At 36.2% G+C, this 18,851-nt stretch overlaps 1 protein-coding gene across 4 annotated transcripts in view; it reads left to right on the top strand.

The window, feature by feature from the left end:
* FUBP1 (far upstream element binding protein 1) overlaps positions 1-18,758 on the top strand; it is a 30,142-nt gene extending 11,384 nt beyond the window's left edge. Inside the window, exons 8-20 of one of the 4 annotated variants that reach the window (XM_007458712.1) lie at positions 526-688; positions 788-886; positions 1,011-1,112; positions 1,365-1,467; positions 1,567-1,667; positions 2,051-2,192; positions 2,820-2,980; positions 5,568-5,719; positions 5,805-5,884; positions 9,123-9,251; positions 11,264-11,338; positions 17,331-17,476; positions 17,860-18,250. In XM_007458712.1, coding sequence (XP_007458774.1) covers positions 526-688; positions 788-886; positions 1,011-1,112; positions 1,365-1,467; positions 1,567-1,667; positions 2,051-2,192; positions 2,820-2,980; positions 5,568-5,719; positions 5,805-5,884; positions 9,123-9,251; positions 11,264-11,338; positions 17,331-17,476; positions 17,860-17,868 — 1,462 coding nt within the window. In that variant the 3' untranslated portion in view covers positions 17,869-18,250. Of the gene's footprint in view, positions 1-525; positions 689-787; positions 887-1,010; positions 1,113-1,364; positions 1,468-1,566; positions 1,668-2,050; positions 2,193-2,819; positions 2,981-5,567; positions 5,720-5,804; positions 5,885-9,122; positions 9,252-11,263; positions 11,339-17,330; positions 17,477-17,719; positions 17,762-17,859 lie in introns of those variants that run through there. The other 3 variants (XM_007458711.1, XM_007458709.1, XM_007458710.1) reach the window with 3 other exon arrangements.
* The last annotated feature ends 93 nt before the right edge of the window (positions 18,759-18,851 follow it).

The following is an 18,851-nucleotide window of genomic DNA, read 5'->3' on the forward strand; positions in this document are numbered from 1 at the left end:
CATACATACACGCAACCTGTCCTCATCTTGTTTTGGTTTTCTTTATAGCACTTCACAAATGACATGTTGTTTCTTTAACCTGCTATTTTTACTTATTTAATGAAGTTAAGCCATGCCAGCAAGGACCTTGTCTTTTTATTTCATTGCTGTAACCCCACTACCTAGAATAGTACCTGGCATATAGTTGACATTTCTTAAGTATTTGTTGAATGAACAAATAAATTTTAACATGTGAGTAACCAAAGTAAAGGTTTAAAAAGTAAACACATTGTTTAATTTTTGGAAGAATGAGCTTTATTCTGAGGTAACTTTAGAAGTAGGGTGTGTCTTGGAAATTTTGGGCTATTCTCAAAAATATTGATTATATGTTGATACCTAGAAAATTTATTGTGTGGTTTCAGTCTTTGACACTCATGGCATTTTCTTTTAATTGTTAAAATTTAGTTTTAGGCCACCTTATCCTGAATTGGGATGGGAGGAGTACCTGATGATCTTATTTTGTATTGGCTATTAATTTGTTAACAGATCAGCAAAACGGTTACTGGACCAGATTGTTGAAAAAGGAAGACCAGCCCCCGGCTTCCATCATGGTGATGGGCCAGGAAATGCGGTTCAAGAAATCATGATTCCAGCTAGCAAAGCAGGATTAGTCATTGGAAAGGGGGGAGAGACTATTAAACAACTTCAGGTATTACTATGTTTATAAAATGATTACTTTTTGTCTGTTTTGAAGCCCGTTTCCTTCCTCTCCCCTCTTTTTAATACATCTGATTTCTGTGATTAACAGGAACGGGCTGGAGTTAAAATGGTTATGATCCAAGATGGACCTCAGAACACTGGTGCTGACAAACCTCTTAGGATTACAGGGGACCCATACAAAGTTCAAGTAAACTTAAGTTTATATTTTACAAAGAGGGATTTGGGGTGGATGGCAGAGGGGGAACACATGCATGAATAATTACAGTGTTTTGAGACACGATTCCTAAATTGGGTAATTTTTTCTACTTCAGCAAGCCAAGGAAATGGTGTTAGAATTAATTCGTGATCAAGGTGGTTTCAGAGAAGTTCGAAATGAGTATGGGTCAAGAATAGGAGGAAATGAAGGAATAGATGTAAGTAAAAATACCAATTTAGAAGTGGTTGAATGCTAGTCCATAAATAAAATAAGGTTTTTCCTGTTTTGTTTTACATAGTCTTCTCTAACATTATACTGTCTTTCCCCGCCCCCCTTTCTACCTGAGAATACATAATGTGTACTTTGTATCTTGCCAACCTCTTTGATATAAATATAGTACTTCTATGGTTTGGGACAGATTAATTTTTCAGGAAATGGCTTTCCTAATGCTTGGTCTTCTCTGCGTAAGGTCCCCATTCCAAGATTTGCTGTTGGCATCGTAATAGGAAGAAATGGAGAGATGATTAAAAAAATACAAAATGATGCTGGTGTTCGAATTCAGTTTAAGCCAGGTGAGTACATATATTTATTTTCTAAATGTTGGTGGCAGTTACTTTTGACACTAATTAATTTAATGCTAAATTAATCCAATTTGTTTCCTTTGTTTAAAGATGATGGAACGACACCAGATAGAATAGCACAAATAACAGGACCTCCAGACCGATGTCAACATGCTGCAGAAATTATTACAGACCTTCTTCGAAGTGTTCAGGTTTGATAGAATGTTAAATTTTCATTGTTTTGTTTTGTTTTCATTTTTAAAATACTTTCCTTCATTAAATGTGAAAGTCCCCCTCCATATTATTTTTATCAGAATCTGTTTGGTGATACTTTATTAATAGCTAGAAAGTTTAAATTGCTTTAAGGTGAACATTTTGGAGCAGGACGGCAGCTACATATAAGTGCACTGCTTTATTCACCACGGCATAAAAGGAATAAATGGTGGTGGTCATTTCTTGATTATTTGGGCCAAGGTGTGTCCCAGCTTCTCTAAACTTCTCATTTAGGAAAATGAAAGTTAAGGGAAATAGATGTGTAATAATTTTACTGTGGAAAGAAGAGCATATTTCTGACTTTGTCTTTCCCCTCTTTTAGGCTGGTAATCCTGGTGGACCTGGACCTGGTGGTCGAGGAAGGGGTAGAGGTCAAGGCAACTGGAACATGGGACCACCTGGTGGACTACAGGAATTTAATTTCATTGTACCAACTGGGAAAACTGGATTAATAATAGGAAAAGGCAATGTATTTAAAACTATTAATGGGTGGTTAATAATTTAACGGTTCTGGATGCTATTTCTGTTGCCGTTGTAAATGAGTAGCAATAATTTTTGGGGGGCTGTGTTTTAGTAGAAAAGTGTTCTTAACGCTGATAGTAACACCTAAAACCTAAATGAAGGGCTTTATATGTACTTAAGTCAAGAGTGGGATTTGAATCACATTGGCTTCTAGAGAAGGGAACCAACAGTATAATTATTAGTGTAAGAAATTTTTCTTCTGACCTAGAAAGTGGTTAGTGTTTTTGTTTATTTTGCTGTTTCCTGACATGTTTTTAAATTTTTGAATTTTTAAATCATTGTGTTAGTTTATATTAAATTGCTTAGAAAAGCAATTTCTTTGAAGCAATTATTTTGATATAATTCATTTTAAGGTTGGGTGCAGACATACTAAGTTATGTCTTAAAACTTAAATGTGTGAAATGCTTCATATAATTTGACTTAAAGTGTAGAATAAATGGAAACTTCTAGTAGAATATTGGCAAATGGGATACTGTTCATACCTTCCTTCTTAATTGTGACCAGTTTGTTTTGAATAGCTCCTCTATATCCTTTGAATCTTTAGAGAAATTACTGTGCTTTGATTTTAGGAGGTGAAACCATAAAAAGCATAAGCCAACAGTCTGGTGCAAGAATAGAACTTCAGAGAAATCCTCCCCCTAATGCAGATCCTAATATGAAGTTATTTACAATTCGTGGCACTCCACAGCAAATAGACTATGCTCGACAACTCATAGAAGAAAAGATTGGTGTGAGTATGCTTTAAGCATCCAATTGATAGCACAGATCCTGTTAGTTAAATAAGACATTAATTCATATGTTCCTATAAGTGCTGTACAGAAAAATGTTAATTTCTACTCTAAAATTATAGGTCTGGTCACGTAATAGAAACGTAAAATATAGAAGAGATTTTTCAGCGATGAAAATAACCCAGTTAATACACAGTTACAGGTGTTCAGAACATTGTACTTGAGGGTGGGTAAATAAGAGGATAGCATTACTTGAGTTATGGTATTAGGGTTGGTGGAAGATTGCGGAATATACCTGAAGGAGGCAGTTAACAGGAAGTCACTATTTATTAAGGGCTTGCTTACCCAACTTTGGTGAAGTAAAGGTGAATCAGATGCCTGCCCCCTCAGTAAAGTAGAAATCTATAAATCCTAATTCTTAGACTGGCTGACAGTCGTCTGGGGAGTTTTAAAATGTCGACCGCTTGGGTGCTTTACACCTTGACACATATAATGTACACAGTTCTGATTCAGAATGTCTGCAGTAGGACCCAGCATCTAATTTTAGAAGGATGTTCCAGGTGATTCTGATGCATGGTCAGATTTGGAAATAGTGAGGAAATAGTGCTTTACTGTGTTTATCTTACTATGAAGAATTAACGTGAACGAGCATCTTAAATTGTTAATAATAATTAGAGTATCTTAGGAAAGTTCTTCTTGATGTTTGCCATGCTGTGAATGGGGTGTTTCTCTCTGCTTGGGAAAACAAAAATAGATGTACAAAAGACACTTCAGAATACCCTATGGGGACTTCCCTGGTGGCGCAGTGGTTAAGAATCCACCTGCCAATGCAGGGGACACGGGTTTGATCCCTGGTCCGGGAGGATCCCACATGCCGTGGAGCACCTAAGCCCGTGTGCCACAACTACTGAGTCTGCTCTCCAGAGCCCGTGAGCCATAACCATTGAGCCCACATGCCACAACTACTGAAGCCCGTACGCCCAGAGCCCATGCTCCGCAACAAGAGAAACCACCGCGATGAGGAGCCTGTGCACTGCAACAAAGAGTACCCCCCGCTCACAGCAGCTAGAGAAAGCCCTCATGTAGCAACGAAGACCCAACACAACCAAGATAGGTAGGTAGGTAGGTAGGTAGGTAGGATAGATAGATTTATTAAAAAAAAAAAGAATACCTTATAAAAATATACACAAACATAAGTTCTGTGGTATGGAGAATAAGTATAATTGTTCAAAAAAATGAAGAAGATAATTGTTGGACTCAGTAATGGCAGGAATTGATGCCAGAAAAATGAATAGTGCATCTTGGTTTTGGATTTTGCTATCATCAGCATTGCTTCTGGATTGATGGGCAGACTAGATAGGTTGTTCAAGAGAAGCTCTTAAGAAGAACTTGGACTCTTGAGTCAGGCTATTTGGGTTCAAAATACTCTGAATCATTTACTGACTGTGTGACCTTGGGGGAAGATAATTACACTCTTTGCCTCTTTTTCATCTGAAAGTGAGGATAATCCTACCTACCTTTTAGGGTTATAGAGATTAAATGTTTGAAGTATGTGTGTTTATCCCTTAAAAGAGTGCCTAGCACAAAGCCCTGTAAAAATGTTGCTACCTTTTTTCAATAATCCTTTTTTTTTTTTTACTATTTGCAAAGGAAAGGTTATGTATAATTGAAGTGAGGGATAATGACAGCAGTTAGAGACTTAAAGAGACAAGTTATTATGAAAGTCTTGAAGTTTGGCTTTATTGCAGTGAGAAAATGGACAACCATATATAGATTAAGCATTTTTGTCCAAATTGTCACATGGTGAGTATTAACTGCATGAAAGGAATATTTTATTTTAGAACAGTTAAATCTAGTGGTCCTTACAAGTTGGATTATCAAAGAAGAATCAACTAAGCATTATTAATTATGATGTGGCATGAAATGGATACGAAATATCCTGATTTGTTAAATCAATTAAAAAGGGAATCTTCATGGTATTCAGAAAATTATGATAAAAAGGGTAAGGGAGGAAATGAATTAAATTATTGATTGAAATGGGGCTCAGTGACAGGAAGGCTGTGAGAAGGACTGGTTTGTTGAGTGAGAACTTATTACATTATTGGGGAAGTATTCAATAGCCAGTTCACAATATGAGACCTAAGCAATTTGAGGACTGTATTGTCAGCATGGTTCTCTGATTACAATGTTAAGTGAATAGATGTAGAGTAGATGCAGAGAGAGAAGAGCTAGAGGTAAGAACTTGATATTTGATAAGCTTCCATGATTAAGATGATAAAGGGCTAGTAAAAGTAAAAATTGTACAAGGAAAGGGAAATAATGGAAAAGGGAATAGCCTGAAAAGAATAGAAGGTAAAGTTAATGTTTCAGTTCTTTGCTAATGCTGTTGATTTTAATTAATTTTACATGCCTCATTAATATGGTAGAGTTCAGAAGTTTTGCAACATGAGTGAGGAGATGAAGGAAAATCATAAATTTTAGATTGCTTGTGGTTAGGTAAGAGGGTAGAAATGGAAGGTTATTTGGCCTTTGAAATGTTTAACCATTACTGTCTTTCTGATTTTTGTTTGTCTTTTGCTTTTTTTGCAGGGCCCAGTAAATCCTTTAGGGCCACCTGTACCCCATGGGCCCCATGGTGTCCCAGGCCCCCATGGGCCTCCTGGGCCCCCTGGGCCTGGAACTCCGATGGGACCATATAACCCTGCACCTTATAATCCGGGACCACCTGGCCCTGCTCCTCAGTAAGTTTTGAGTTTGGTTCTAGGCTTTTCCTCAAAGATTCTAGATTTTGGGAAGCTATTTTAAAATTGATTTCTGTGTTTTCAGTGGTCCTCCAGCCCCTTATGCTCCCCAGGGGTGGGGAAATGCGTATCCACATTGGCAGCAACAGGCCCCTCCAGATCCAGGTAAAAGATGCTTATCATTTGGGTGTAATCTGTGTTTTTGTTTGCCACTCCTGTTATAGTTATAAATTTTCTAGTGTTGATTCTACATTGTGTGCATTTTCTGCACTTGTTTCACTCCTTCAGCAGAAGCGTTAGGTTCTGGTTCTACTACAGTGTATAAGACTGTTGTGAGTATGGTCTATTTTCGTAGGTCTTTTTCTACCTGCATTTGGCTTTCTCTACTTTAGAAGTGATCTAGCAGAATGCTAAAAGCCAACAGTATAGGAAGGAGTATAGTGTCTTAGGTTTTAGATGCTAGTGCCATCAAATGTATGTTAATTGTGACATTATCCATGAAAGAATAGTGTATATTTATTTATAAAATTGCGTGAGAGTCAGTTGGAGTGTTTAATCCTTGGGCATTAAACTTCCAAATACTCAAATAAGATATGTAAGTTGCCTATTTTAGTATTTCTGATATAACTTCACATGAGTAAAAAGCAGGCCTGTATTAAATATCTGCATGTTGGAACTCTCAATTTAGTTAAATATTTTCTCTGTTCAGATGTGATTTGTATCTGTTACATTTTATTCTATCCTTGAATCTTTTCCCACCCTGCGGTTTTCTTTCCATCGCAGTCAAAGAGCATTAATTGAAACCAGTAACTTTTATTTATGATCCCTTTTTTTTTCTCACCTACTACATACCTCTTAGGCCTCTTTCACTGGAGTAGTTTCAAGGAAGGTACTGAATTAAGGATTCCTTTTGACACTAGTATACTTACTTTTTAGTTTTTTTTTTTTTTTTTTTTTGTGGTACGCGGGCCTCTCACTGTTGTGGCCTCTCCCGTTGCAGAGCACAGGCTCCGAACGCGCAGGCTCAGCAGCCATGACTCATGGGCCTAGCCGCTCTGCGGCACGCGGGATCTTCCCGGACTGGGGCACGAACCCGCATCCCCTGCATCAGCAGGCGGACTCTCAACCACTGCGCCACCAGGGAAGCCCTATACTTATTTTTTAAAAAACTAAAATAATTTAAATGAAATTGTTTTAGTGAATTTTATTAAACATTTCTGGAGTTAAGGGTGGCCCTGTATTATAACATACCTTAATTTCATAGGAGGTATATGCTCTTTGGAACATGATGATACAACATGACAGTTACCAAATAACCACAACTCCCACACATTCAAGAAACTAAACTGTGTGCGCTAAGGTCTGAGTATGCAGCAACGAATTTACGTTCTGTAGAGATGCGTACTTAAAATGCTAGCAATACTGTGCTAGAAGGACTTAAGAAGGGTCAGATATGATTTATTGTATAATAGTGTTTAAAGAATGGAAGGATTTTTCTTTCCCTCTTGTAAGCTAATTGGTATGGTGTTATTAAGCAGAAGAATCCCACCACTGAAGAGATTGAGAAAATTAAGGGGCAGATTTATATTGGGTAACTTGGATCTGCAGGATTGCACCTATTTGGATGCTCTGTTTGGGTAGGTAGTATGATTGAGAGAAATGATGGGAATAAGAAGTGGTCTCTGTCTCACAGTCTCATTTTCCCACTTAGGGTAGTGGTGAAGTCATCAGTGAAAGAATTGGTTAATGAATGTGGCTTTCAGCAATGCCTTTGGGAAAGAAATAACCCATTTTGCTAAAAGATAACAGCTAGGGTTAGATATTGCTTATATGTAAAAACCAAAATGAAATTGTTTCATTACTTTGTATTAAACATCCTGGTATTTAAATGTGGCCCTATATTGACAGTAAAGTCTGTATTCTCTGAATTAAAATCTGTTTCTATAAAAAAATTACTGGGTTGTTAAAGTCACATACTTAGAGTGAAACAGACTTGAATAAGTCCTAGTCATTATTACGGGATAGTAAGTCTTGAACCTCTTTAAATCTGTTTTCTTATCTATAAAATAATAAGTAAATGAATGAATATAATAATGAGTGAATTTAGTAAGTTCTCAGTAAGTATTAGTTATATGTAATTATGAGACTGGTTTTCATATATGGTCTACACATTTTAAGAGTGTAACTATCATTTCCTAAAAGTGTTTTATCTCAGTTTCTCAATCTAGACGTGCTGTAAGTGACATATTATTATTAATTACTATACAGGTAATGATACTATGTATTGGGATACATGTATTTAGAAACTTATGGAGAGTGGCATAATGCCTTATAATTGTATCACCTTAGACATTGGATCACTCTGGGAATCCTTACCCTTTTTTTTCTCAAACATCACTAACCTTTGTTTTATTGCTGCCCATTTGGGATGAAGGCTAAATAGATTACATATAGATATAGAATCTGGTTGAGGAAATTACATCTTTCTTCAGGATATAAACTAATAAAGATATACCTATAGTATCATATGATACACCCAGTATAAAAGACAGGATCAGTAAGAGGATTGCTGTTTCAGACTGAGAAGTCTCAAACTTTAATGCATCTCTTGATTTTTATGAAGGATGAGTGAGGGACAGTCAAGTGCAGAGGAAGCAAACATGGTGAAACGCCCAAATACGAGCATGATGACTTTTGAAAAGTACAGCCAATTTACTGTGGCCAGAACTTGAGTGTTGGAAAAATATTGACAGCAGGGAGAGGAGGCTGGAAGGGAAAGTATAAGCGAGTGTGTCCAAATATCTTGTTAAATATGTTGAATGATAATCTGTACTTAAAAGCTTTAATAGTCCCTAAAGACTCCAAGAAATTAATGAATTTCAAATAGGGCAGTGACATCAAGTTTACCTTTTAGGATAATCACTGAAATATGGCGAATCTGTTTCTTTTTCCAAGGTTTTTAAGTTGTCTTTTCATTGAAAACAAGATAGGACAGAGTTCATAGTTGTAAAATAATTCTTTCTTGTACAGGTTAGTCCCTAGAATTCCTTTCCTTTAGTCATCTGCCACATAAAACTGTTGTGCCTGAGGCAAAACTGGTTTAGAAAAGGAAGGGCACAGGATGGTTTGAGACAAAGCATTGGATTTGGAACCAAAAGATCTTTATTCGTATCCCAACTCTGCCAGTCACTAGTTTTCTAGGAACTAGGAAAGTTACTTAATCTCTGAGCCTAAGTTTTCTATAATAAAAGCTATTGATGACAGTAAAAATAATAGAAGAATTTGAAAGTGTACACTTACTGTTTTTTAATGTTAATTTGGGGGTCTATATATTTGCTAGAGAGGTGTGTGTGTGATTGATTATGGACTTTAGATACAAATATAGAACTTGTGTTTATTCTAGCTAAAACAGGAACAGATCCAAATTCAGCAGCTTGGGCTGCTTATTATGCTCACTATTATCAACAACAAGCACAGCCACCGCCTGCAGCTCCTGCTGGTGCACCAACTACAACCCAAACCAATGGGCAAGGTAACTATGGTAATTAAAGAATTTTTTTTCTTTGTGGAAGTGAAAACCTGTGTTTGGAATTATATATAAAGTATATCGGTGTATTACCCTCAAATTTATAATATTATTAACAGCTTCAGTAAGCAGCCTTTGCTTTTTAAAAACAAGTTACTTTGAAATAACTGCAAACTTTCATAAAAGTTATAAGATACATTACCAAGAACATCCAGATAATTTAGCTGTTGATGTTTATCTTCCCCATTTGATCCATTACCCTATCACATGTGTCCATATCCATTATCATTAGTCTTTTTCAGAACCATTAAGACCAGGCTATAGACATAATGCCCCATTACCCTTAAATACTTCTTTCTGTATTTCTCCAAAAATAACCATCACACAGCACTCTTTAATCAACGTTGGTACTTCTTACATATCCCAAGGCACAGTCGTTACTGAGATTTCACCAATTGTTCCATCAGCTTCTCATCAATCAAGAATAATTCTTGTCTTTTTCTTTCAAAAGAGTACAGACCTTTTGTGAGATGTTTATGGATCAACCTGTCCCTTCAACCTTTTCTTATGAAGATGAGGTCACAATCAGGGTTCCTGCTTACATTATGGCAAGAATACTTCAGAAATGAATGCTGTTCTCTTAGTGCATTACAGTAGGGGTCGTATAATGTGGACCTGTTTTATCCCCAGAGGTGGTAACCATGGTCACTCAGTCATGTTGATGTCTGCCAAGATTCTATACCATAAAATCACCATTTTTCTCTTTGAAATTAATACTGTCTGGAGAGTTATACTGAGATTATACCACTATTCTGTTCTTTTTTTGGAGGGGGGCAGGACAAACAGGATAATTTTATTCTCATTTTTCCTTAAAATAAAGATACAGTAGAAGTTTTACAATTCAGTTTGATGAGATGTGATTTTTAATCTTAACATTTTTTGAAAAACAAATGATAGTGAAAACAAAGAACTAGTACAAATTATAAAACTACTAGAGCAAAGAGAAAACTACCTTTCTGATCAAAACATGTACCACAGCTAAACTTCCTTAGAAAACTTCCTAAGATTTCTAAGCTAAACTTTCTTAGGATTATGTTCCTCATTGAAGGCCTTAGCCTTCATTGATAATAGCTGCCTGATTGAATTACACATGACAATTTCTCCTTCCATCATTCATTCTGCATTTATTAGGTGGTATTTTACTATAGAAGAGGTTTCCTTTTTCTTTCTGTTTATTTCTCTATGTCAGTATGGATTCCTGTTTTATTCAGTAAGTTATGTTTTTAACTTAACCAGATTGTCCTAGATTTGGTCAGTCAGGAGTAGCTTTAAGATGGCTCCTGTATCCTTTTGACATGCCTGTCATTCTTTAAGCACTTCCCCACTTTCTTGCACAATAAGATGCTTGTATTGTGCTTTTTGAGCTCCAGCCCTTGAATCAGCCATTTTTCCAATGATCCCTGATTTCTTTTAGTAGATGATGATATTTAGAAACTTAACAGTTGTGTTCATTGCTGCTGAAGTGTTACTGCTACTAGCTCCTTTCAGTGTACAGAGCTAGGAAATGAATTTATGTACATGCATATCTACATACATATAAAAATACATAAATATCCATATGTGTATGTATTTCTAAAACTGTACATTCATATCACCTGCAATTCCATTCCAGAGTTTCAAAGTTCTTCTTTCTAGCTTTTCCCACTTTCCATGCTTATAAATGGTGAAAGACCTGGTATCGTCAGTGTGTTTTATTTGACCAGTGAATTTACTTAATATGCTCAATGTAACTACTCTTCTAAATAAATAGACCATCTTCTCTGTACACTATCTCTGTACTCCCAGAGTCCTGTGTCTTTGGCACCAGCAAGGATGCCACTATCACACAGCACTTCTCTCCTACCCTCATTTTCCATGACAGGCTACTCCCAACTCCTCTACACAAAAAACAGAAGGAAAGGGCCAAAATTGCTTTTTAAAAACCTTAATCATAATTTTTTATGTTTTTCCTAAATAAGGAGATCAGCAGAATCCAGCTCCAACTGGACAGGTTGATTATACCAAGGCTTGGGAAGAGTACTACAAGAAAATGGGTATGTTCTACATTTCTTTTTTTATACATTTTATTAAACTGAAACGTTTAGTAAATATCACACTAAAAGGTTGAAGATTTTGATAAAAAGCATGTTTGTTCCATGTTTTTATTACCTTGGACTTCTTTCATCCAATAACTTTTAAAATCTTGAGGTATAGAACTATTGAACAAGAATGCATTCCAAAATCACTGAACTTTCAGACGTATCTTTGTCATTACAAATAATAATTGTTAAATTTGTGGTTAAGAAATCTTTTTATTTCTAAGTGCATTTGTCAGCCATTTACTAATTCAAGCTAAAGGTTTCCCCACTGGCACATAGGACATTGAATATTACCTATACTTTTGTCAAAGGTAAGTTACATGTCAGTAACCTAAATGGCACCGGTTAAATTATAGAGCACCAAGCAAAAATTGGTTGCGTGTGATATTATTTGTGCTGCAAAATAACAGATAAGAAGTAACCTACAGGGCTTCCCTGGTGGCGCAGTGGTTGAGAGTCCGCCTGCCAATGCAGGGGACACGGGTTTGTGCCCCGGTCCAGGAAGATCCCACATGCCGTGGAGCTGCTGGGCCTGTGAGCCATGGCCGCTGAGCCTGAGCGTTCAGAGCCTGTGCTCCGCAACAGGAGAGGCCACAACAGTGAGAGGCCCGCGTACCGCAAAAAAAAAAAAAGAAGTACCTACAGTGACAGAGGAAGTTAATTACTTAAATAACATTTGCATTATGAAAAAGGAAAAACAGTCACCTAGAAGGGCTGTTTCCATTCAATAAATGTAGAGCATATACTATATGCCAAGCATAGGAATAGATACTGAGAATGTGACTGTGGGCATAACACTTAGGAGCCCTGCCCTTCTGGTTATTATATTCTAATGGAGAGTACAGTTGCCAATCAAGTGCTTTGCCAATATATTATTGCAAACTGCTGTGAATGAAAACTGTACAGTGGTCTCCCACTTTTACATGGGGGATATGTTTCAAGTCCCCGCCCCAGCATGGATGCCTGAAAGTGCGGATAGTACTGAACCCTATATGTACTGTGCTTTTTACCTATACGTACATAACTATGATAAAGTTTATGAGTTAGGTACAGTAAGAGAGTAACAACATTAATAGAACAGTTATAACAGTATATTGAATGAAAGTTACATGAATGTGATCTCTGTCAAAATACGTTGTACAAATTTAATGCCTTTTCCATCTTAACTAAGCAGCTAATCACGTACCGTAGCTGTAACCTGCATTTTGAGGTGGGACAGCAGAACTTGGATGAATTTCTTTTTCCTCTTCCACAATTTCACAGAAGATTTGTTCTTACCATAGATCTTAGCAACCTCAGTCAGCATACTGACATACTTTCCTTATTAAATGGAGAACTTTTAACCTTTTCACTTAAAGGAAAAGGCTTCTCTTAGTCATATCCAAATTGCCAGCATCACTATTCTTGGAATTCAGGGCCATTATTAAGTAAAATAAGGGTTACTTGGACACATAAGCACTGCAGTACCAGGACAATCTTTTAAGCAAGATGGCTGCTGAGTGACTAACTGGTGGGATATGCTAGACAAAGGGACAGTATGAGATTTCATCATGCTCCTCAGGATGGTGCACAATCTAAAACTTACGAATTGTTCATTTAATATTTTCAGGCTATGGTTGACCACAGGTCACTTCACTGCAGAAAGCAAAACCTTGGATGGGGTTCTTTCTGTTCACTGACACTTAGATGTGCACATTGGACAACAAGTCACACAACTACAAAGTGGTGGAACCAGACTTTGAACTCTTAAGAGGGTCTAAGTCCCAAGCCTGTCTCCTGAATTGCATTTTTCAGGAACCATTTCAAACCTGATGTTATACTTCTGAACAGACCGGGTTTTTTCCAGATTCTTATTCTCAGTCATTCAAAATTAACACACCATAGCCAGTTGTCACAAACAGAAGCTAATAAGATAAACTTGCTCATTCTTCACTGATATAGAAAGTATCTATAGGTGATAGTTTTGTCATAAGGTACAGTCTACTTGTGATTCTCAACATAAATTTCAGTGTTCTTTGCCATAACACCATGTTTGAATATCCTCCTAACCCCCACCTTCTTTTCACTTGAATGTTTTTCTGTAGCAGCACAATGATAAGCTATTAATTTTATGAGCAAAGTGAACTGGTTGAGTGATTCCCCCTTACATGTAAATCTTAAATAATGTTAGGTTGTCAGGTCTTTAATGATAGCTACAAGGTCCATATATTTTTCCTGTATAAGTCTTTTTTTGTTTTGTAAAGGATTGATTGCTTAACTACTTTGATTTCTTCTAGGTGCATTGCTTGTCCTTAAGATCTTTTTAGGATAACTACAAATAAGAAACCTTAAAGCATCAAACTAATCAGTTCAATCTTTTGATGTTTTTAAATGGAAGGGAAAGAAAGGGGTAATAAAATATCAGGGAGAGAGAAAGATCTTTATCTCTAAGTCAAACTCCCTTATTTGGAAAGATGGAGTTTTACTCTTCCTAGTGGCATAGGTAGGATTTCCTAGGACTCTGGATGTCCTGATTTCTTTTTTTTTTTTTTCTTTTTTGTGTATCTATTGCAGTTTTGGGGTTTGCTGTTCCCATGAGGTTTTTTTTCCCCCCACATACGCACTGTATTTTATTTTTACAAGAGATAAACAAACTGACACCAAGCATTGTAAATGGATGACCACAACAAAAGCAACAATGATTACAATTATCAAACACGAAACACACTCATACTATGTCATAATACTGACATTCAGTCCAGTAAGGGTGTCCTGATTTCTAATCCAGTGCCCTTGTCACCAAACGAGGGAGACTGTCTCAGCTTTTGAAGCCATTTCAGCTTTTTCTGTTAAGAACAGAAAATCCCCACTAACACTGTAGATTTGTCAGTTTGCTTATTAATAAAAGTCTGTTGAGGGCTTCCCTGGTGACGCAGTGGTTGAGAGTCTGCCTGCCGATGCAGGGGACACGGGTTCGTCCGGGAAAACCCCACATGCCGCGGAGCGGCTGGGCACGTGAGCCATGGCCGCTGAGCCTGTGCGTCTGGAGCCGGTGCTCCGCAACAGGAGAGGCCACAACAGTGAGAGGCCCGCTTACCGCAAAAAAAAAAAAAAGTCTGTTGAAACAGATGTGTTTTTTTAATTAGTTCTGTTTTCTGAAACAATTGTAAATTACCTAGATTAGCATGAAGAGAACTTAAGAGAGAAATTCTTAAAGATGAGATTCTGGAGGGTTAAAGACGGAAACTTTAAGGAATTCATATCGCTGTCTTATACGGAATGACAGCAGTCTAGATGTGGGTGCTTTTGAAGCTAGAATGAAGGGAACTTTTGTAAAAAAGTGAACACCCTAAAAAGAAACAGGGTTTCAGAATAGAGACAGGCAGTTTCTATTTGGAGGAAAGTAAATGAAGGCACTTTGGGATAAGTTTGACTTGAGGCGGAGTCCCTTTTAATGTTAAGCACTGATATGGTGGACTCTGAACCCTTAGCATATGGTACCTAGCCTAAAAGAGCCAGGCGAGAGTGGTTGTGGGAAAGATGCAGGTGTATGGAGAAATAACAGGGTGAAGTCAAGCAAGGCTGTCTCTTGGGCTGTAATAGAATGTTACATATGAACTCTAGGACAAGTCTTATCTCTTGAATGAAATGAAATTAAGACTTTATACATTGTAAAGTTACATGTAAATGTTAAGTATTGTTCTAAATTATCTCATATCAAAACAGTTTTTGAAACTGAATAAAGGGAACAAGTTAAGGACATGGCTTTCCAAGGGGCAAGAGGCTAGGGGAAGAGCCAAAACATAAATAGATTAGATAGGAACAGTTCTTTTCCTGCTTTCACCTGGGCAAAAAGAATGACATTTGCCCTTCACATAGGAGTGGAATGAGTTTTTCTGTGGACGCTTTCAAGATTGGAATGTCAAATGTTGATGACTTACTCAACCAACTGTTTATTTTTCTTAGAGTCTAACATGTTTACTTTTAGCTTTCCACAAGGATATTTGAGTTTGGGATGGGGGGTGTTTTTCAGGGAACATTTGAGTTTGGTGAATTTTCTTGATATGTCTCCCTGATATTGTTATTTTTTTGCCTCTAAAATATGAGTATCTCTTAACAGTGAGGTTTAGTTCCATTTGTAAACCTGAAGTGGAAATTGTTGCTGTCTTAAATAAGTTTGGCCTCAAGTCAGCAAGTTTTCAAGTGTGCAGTTTTGTAAGAAAATGGATGGTTTTATTACGATTGGTACCAAGATATTTGGCAGTTGTCTAAATACTGAAACTGGTTTTAGATTTACTTGAATTGTGTCTCCTCATAAGATCAAAATGTTAGACTCACTTCCTCTTTGAAAAGAGTATGGAAAACAAAAGTGTGAGAATTTTGTCTACAGTATATGGGATTTCTCTGTGCTGTTGCCCATATAAGTAGGGGGGAGTTTCTTGCATTTTTAAAGTTAGTCATAAATCTTAAATTTTTATTTACTCAGTTGCTTTTGTTCTTTGGCCAATTTTGTGATGTTGAATAGACCACTTTCTAAAACTATAAAGTTGCCTTGTTAGCAACATCTAACAAACAAAAACAGCTTTCTGCCAGTATTTTTTGTCTAGCTGTAATAATTTTATAAAGTCAGATAAATTACAAACTAAATAACTTTTTTTTTCAAATAAAGGAGTTAAATAGGGAAACTCAGGTTCTCTTTCTCTCCAACTTTTGGTTTCAAATTTTTTTATACCTTCAGAAAATTGGAAAAATAGTACAGCGAACACCCATGTTTATATTTCCTATCCAGATTGACCATTTTCAAAAAGTTTGCAACATGTACTTTGTATGTATACTTTTTTTAGTGCCTGAGCCATTTCAAAGTAAGTTGCCAACTGTTGCTCTAAATAAATTTTCAATAATATCAACATATTTAAGTTTCCCTGGTTGTCAGAAAAAGTGTCTTTTGTAGCTATTTGTGTGTTGGGCGGGGGGCTTGTTTTTATTTTGTTTTTTAAATCCAGAGACCTCAAGGTTCATGCGTCGCATTTGAGTGTGTCTCTTGAGTCTCTTAATTCCAGAAAGTCACCTAGAAGAACGTGCTTGCGCAAGCTGTTGAGCTTTGTGTTTCATTGATTTTGCTTCTTAGAACCTCTTCAGTAGTGATTATTCTTTATGTCCTTCATCAAGTTATTTTTAATAAAATTGTGTTGTAATTTGGACACAGCATATGAAAACTTTAAATGTCATATTAAAAGATATCTTGAAGATTAGTGTTTATACATGTAGTTTATAGGTTACTTATCAGGAAACAAAAATGTTGGCCAGATCTTAAAATAATGAAGTCTTTAAATAATAGCTTTTAAGTGGGTTTTTTTCCTCAAAAAATGTTTTTTCTTTTTCTCCATTGAAGATTTACATTTTATTTAAAATTTGTAGTGTAACAAATCCAAATGGATAAGAAAACAAAAAAAAAAAATAGTGGTCCATCCATTCCTCCCAGCATCACCACTGGGGAACCGTGGACTGCTGTTCCAGACTGAATTTAGAGCATTAATTCTGTAATTGAATCGAGATTATGCCTAAATGTTTACCTATCTTGGTTAAGGCTATGTGGATGGCTTTGTTTTTTATTAATAGTGATGCTCTAGAACTAAAAGTTACGATTAGTATAAGGCAAAAAGAAAATAAAAGAGCATTTAGATTTTTTTTAAATTACAGAGTAGTTTTCTGACACTAATGAATATTTAAAATAAAACAGGAGCAATTCTGACCCTCTGCTTTTGTCTTTATAACCTGTACTTACAGTGGATATAATTTTGTATTAAAATTTAGGGGGTTTTTTTTAGGTCAACAAGGGCAGACACAAGATTATTCAAAGGCTTGGGAGGAATATTACAAGAAGCAAGGTATTGTTTTTATTAGAACTGAGATTCTTTGGGGCTTTTAGTTGTGGTTACAGCAACAAAGTTGTTTTGTTTTCTCAAAGGTCAAGCAGTTCCTGCCCCTACTGGTGCTCCACCAGGTGGTCAGCCAGATTATAGTGCAGCCTGGGCTGAGTACTATAGACAACAAGCAGCCTACTACGCCCAGACAAGTCCCCAGGGAATGCCACAGCATCCTCCAGCACCTCAGGTATAATAAATTTGCTAATGTGTTGATTTCAACTCCAGTCCTGTTTTCTGCATGTTTACTGTTGTCTGGGATTATGTTTGCCTTTTAAATTTTTATCAGGCAAAGTATAACTAAATGAAGTACTGTGGTATATTGTTTGGGTTTTTTTGTTTGTTTGTTTGTTTTTTACAATGCTTTCTGGCATCTGAGTGCTAGATATCTCTATAATGCCTTTGATTTTAAAAATAAATTTTTTTCCCCCAGGGATTTGCAAATCATGCAAGAAGCCACCACCATTTATATTAACCAGTTTTTCTTTCTTAAAGGATTCACTCCTGAGTTAGCTCCATTTAAAGGATTTTCTTTAACTTTTTGTGTATTTCTTATGTATCTCTTCTGCACAGGGCCAATAATAAGAAGTGGACAATACAGTATTTGCTTCATTGTGTGGGGGAAAAAAACCTTTGTTAAATATATGGATGCAGACGGCTTGATGAAGATCTTAATTTTGTTTTTGGTTTAAAATAGTGTTTTTTCTTTCTTTCTTTCTTTCTTTTTTCTTTTTTTTTGAAAATGTACAAAATATCTATCACTACTGATAGGAGGTTAATATTTCTGTGTAGAAATGAAAATTGGTTTGTTTTTAGTATTTAGTGTAGATGTACACATTCCAGCAAATGTATTTGCAACTATTATGTGGTCAATGCTTTGTGATATAAATGTACTTTTTTCAATGTATACTTTCACTTTTAAAATGCCTGTTTTGTGCTTTACAATAAATGATATGAAACCTCCTGTGTCGGTAAGTTGGATATGTGGGTATTTAAAGGATTCATAATTTCTTAGCAATGATAAATTAAGATACATATACACAAATATATAAGCTTTCCCCATGAAATATTAATTTGAGTTTTTAAACACTGGCATGTCTTTTTCCCCCTTGCAGTATAGTAGTAGATTGGAGGATCTTTTCCATTTATTGTATTTGGCTGTTTCAGCACAAGTAATCCTGATATCTTCATTTTTTTCCCCTTCTGTTTGATTAAAAACTGCATGTGTGTACAGTGATCTTTTGGCATACTTCCATTGCATTAACAGTGAAATTTCCTTTTATACATGACCACTGTTTGAGACCTGTACTGCTGCTATAACAGTTAACCTTTCTGTTTTTAATTTGATAATTACTTGATTTCCAAGACTATTTCAGCATAACTAATTTTAAACAGTTTTCGGACAGTGAATATGAGTAGTCTGTAATAAGAACAGTTTTTTCATGTAAAGCAGCTCTTGCAAATGTATACAATATTAGAGTGTTTCTTTCTAAATTTAGGGTAGAAAAAGTAGTGTGCAAAAAGTATAGCTACAGTGCATCTGCCATTGAAACATTATTGGGGTA

This window comes from Lipotes vexillifer, unplaced genomic scaffold, assembly GCF_000442215.2.
Source record: "Lipotes vexillifer unplaced genomic scaffold, Lipotes_vexillifer_v1.1 scaffold419, whole genome shotgun sequence".
In the NCBI taxonomy this organism is placed as follows: Eukaryota; Metazoa; Chordata; class Mammalia; order Artiodactyla; family Lipotidae; genus Lipotes; species Lipotes vexillifer.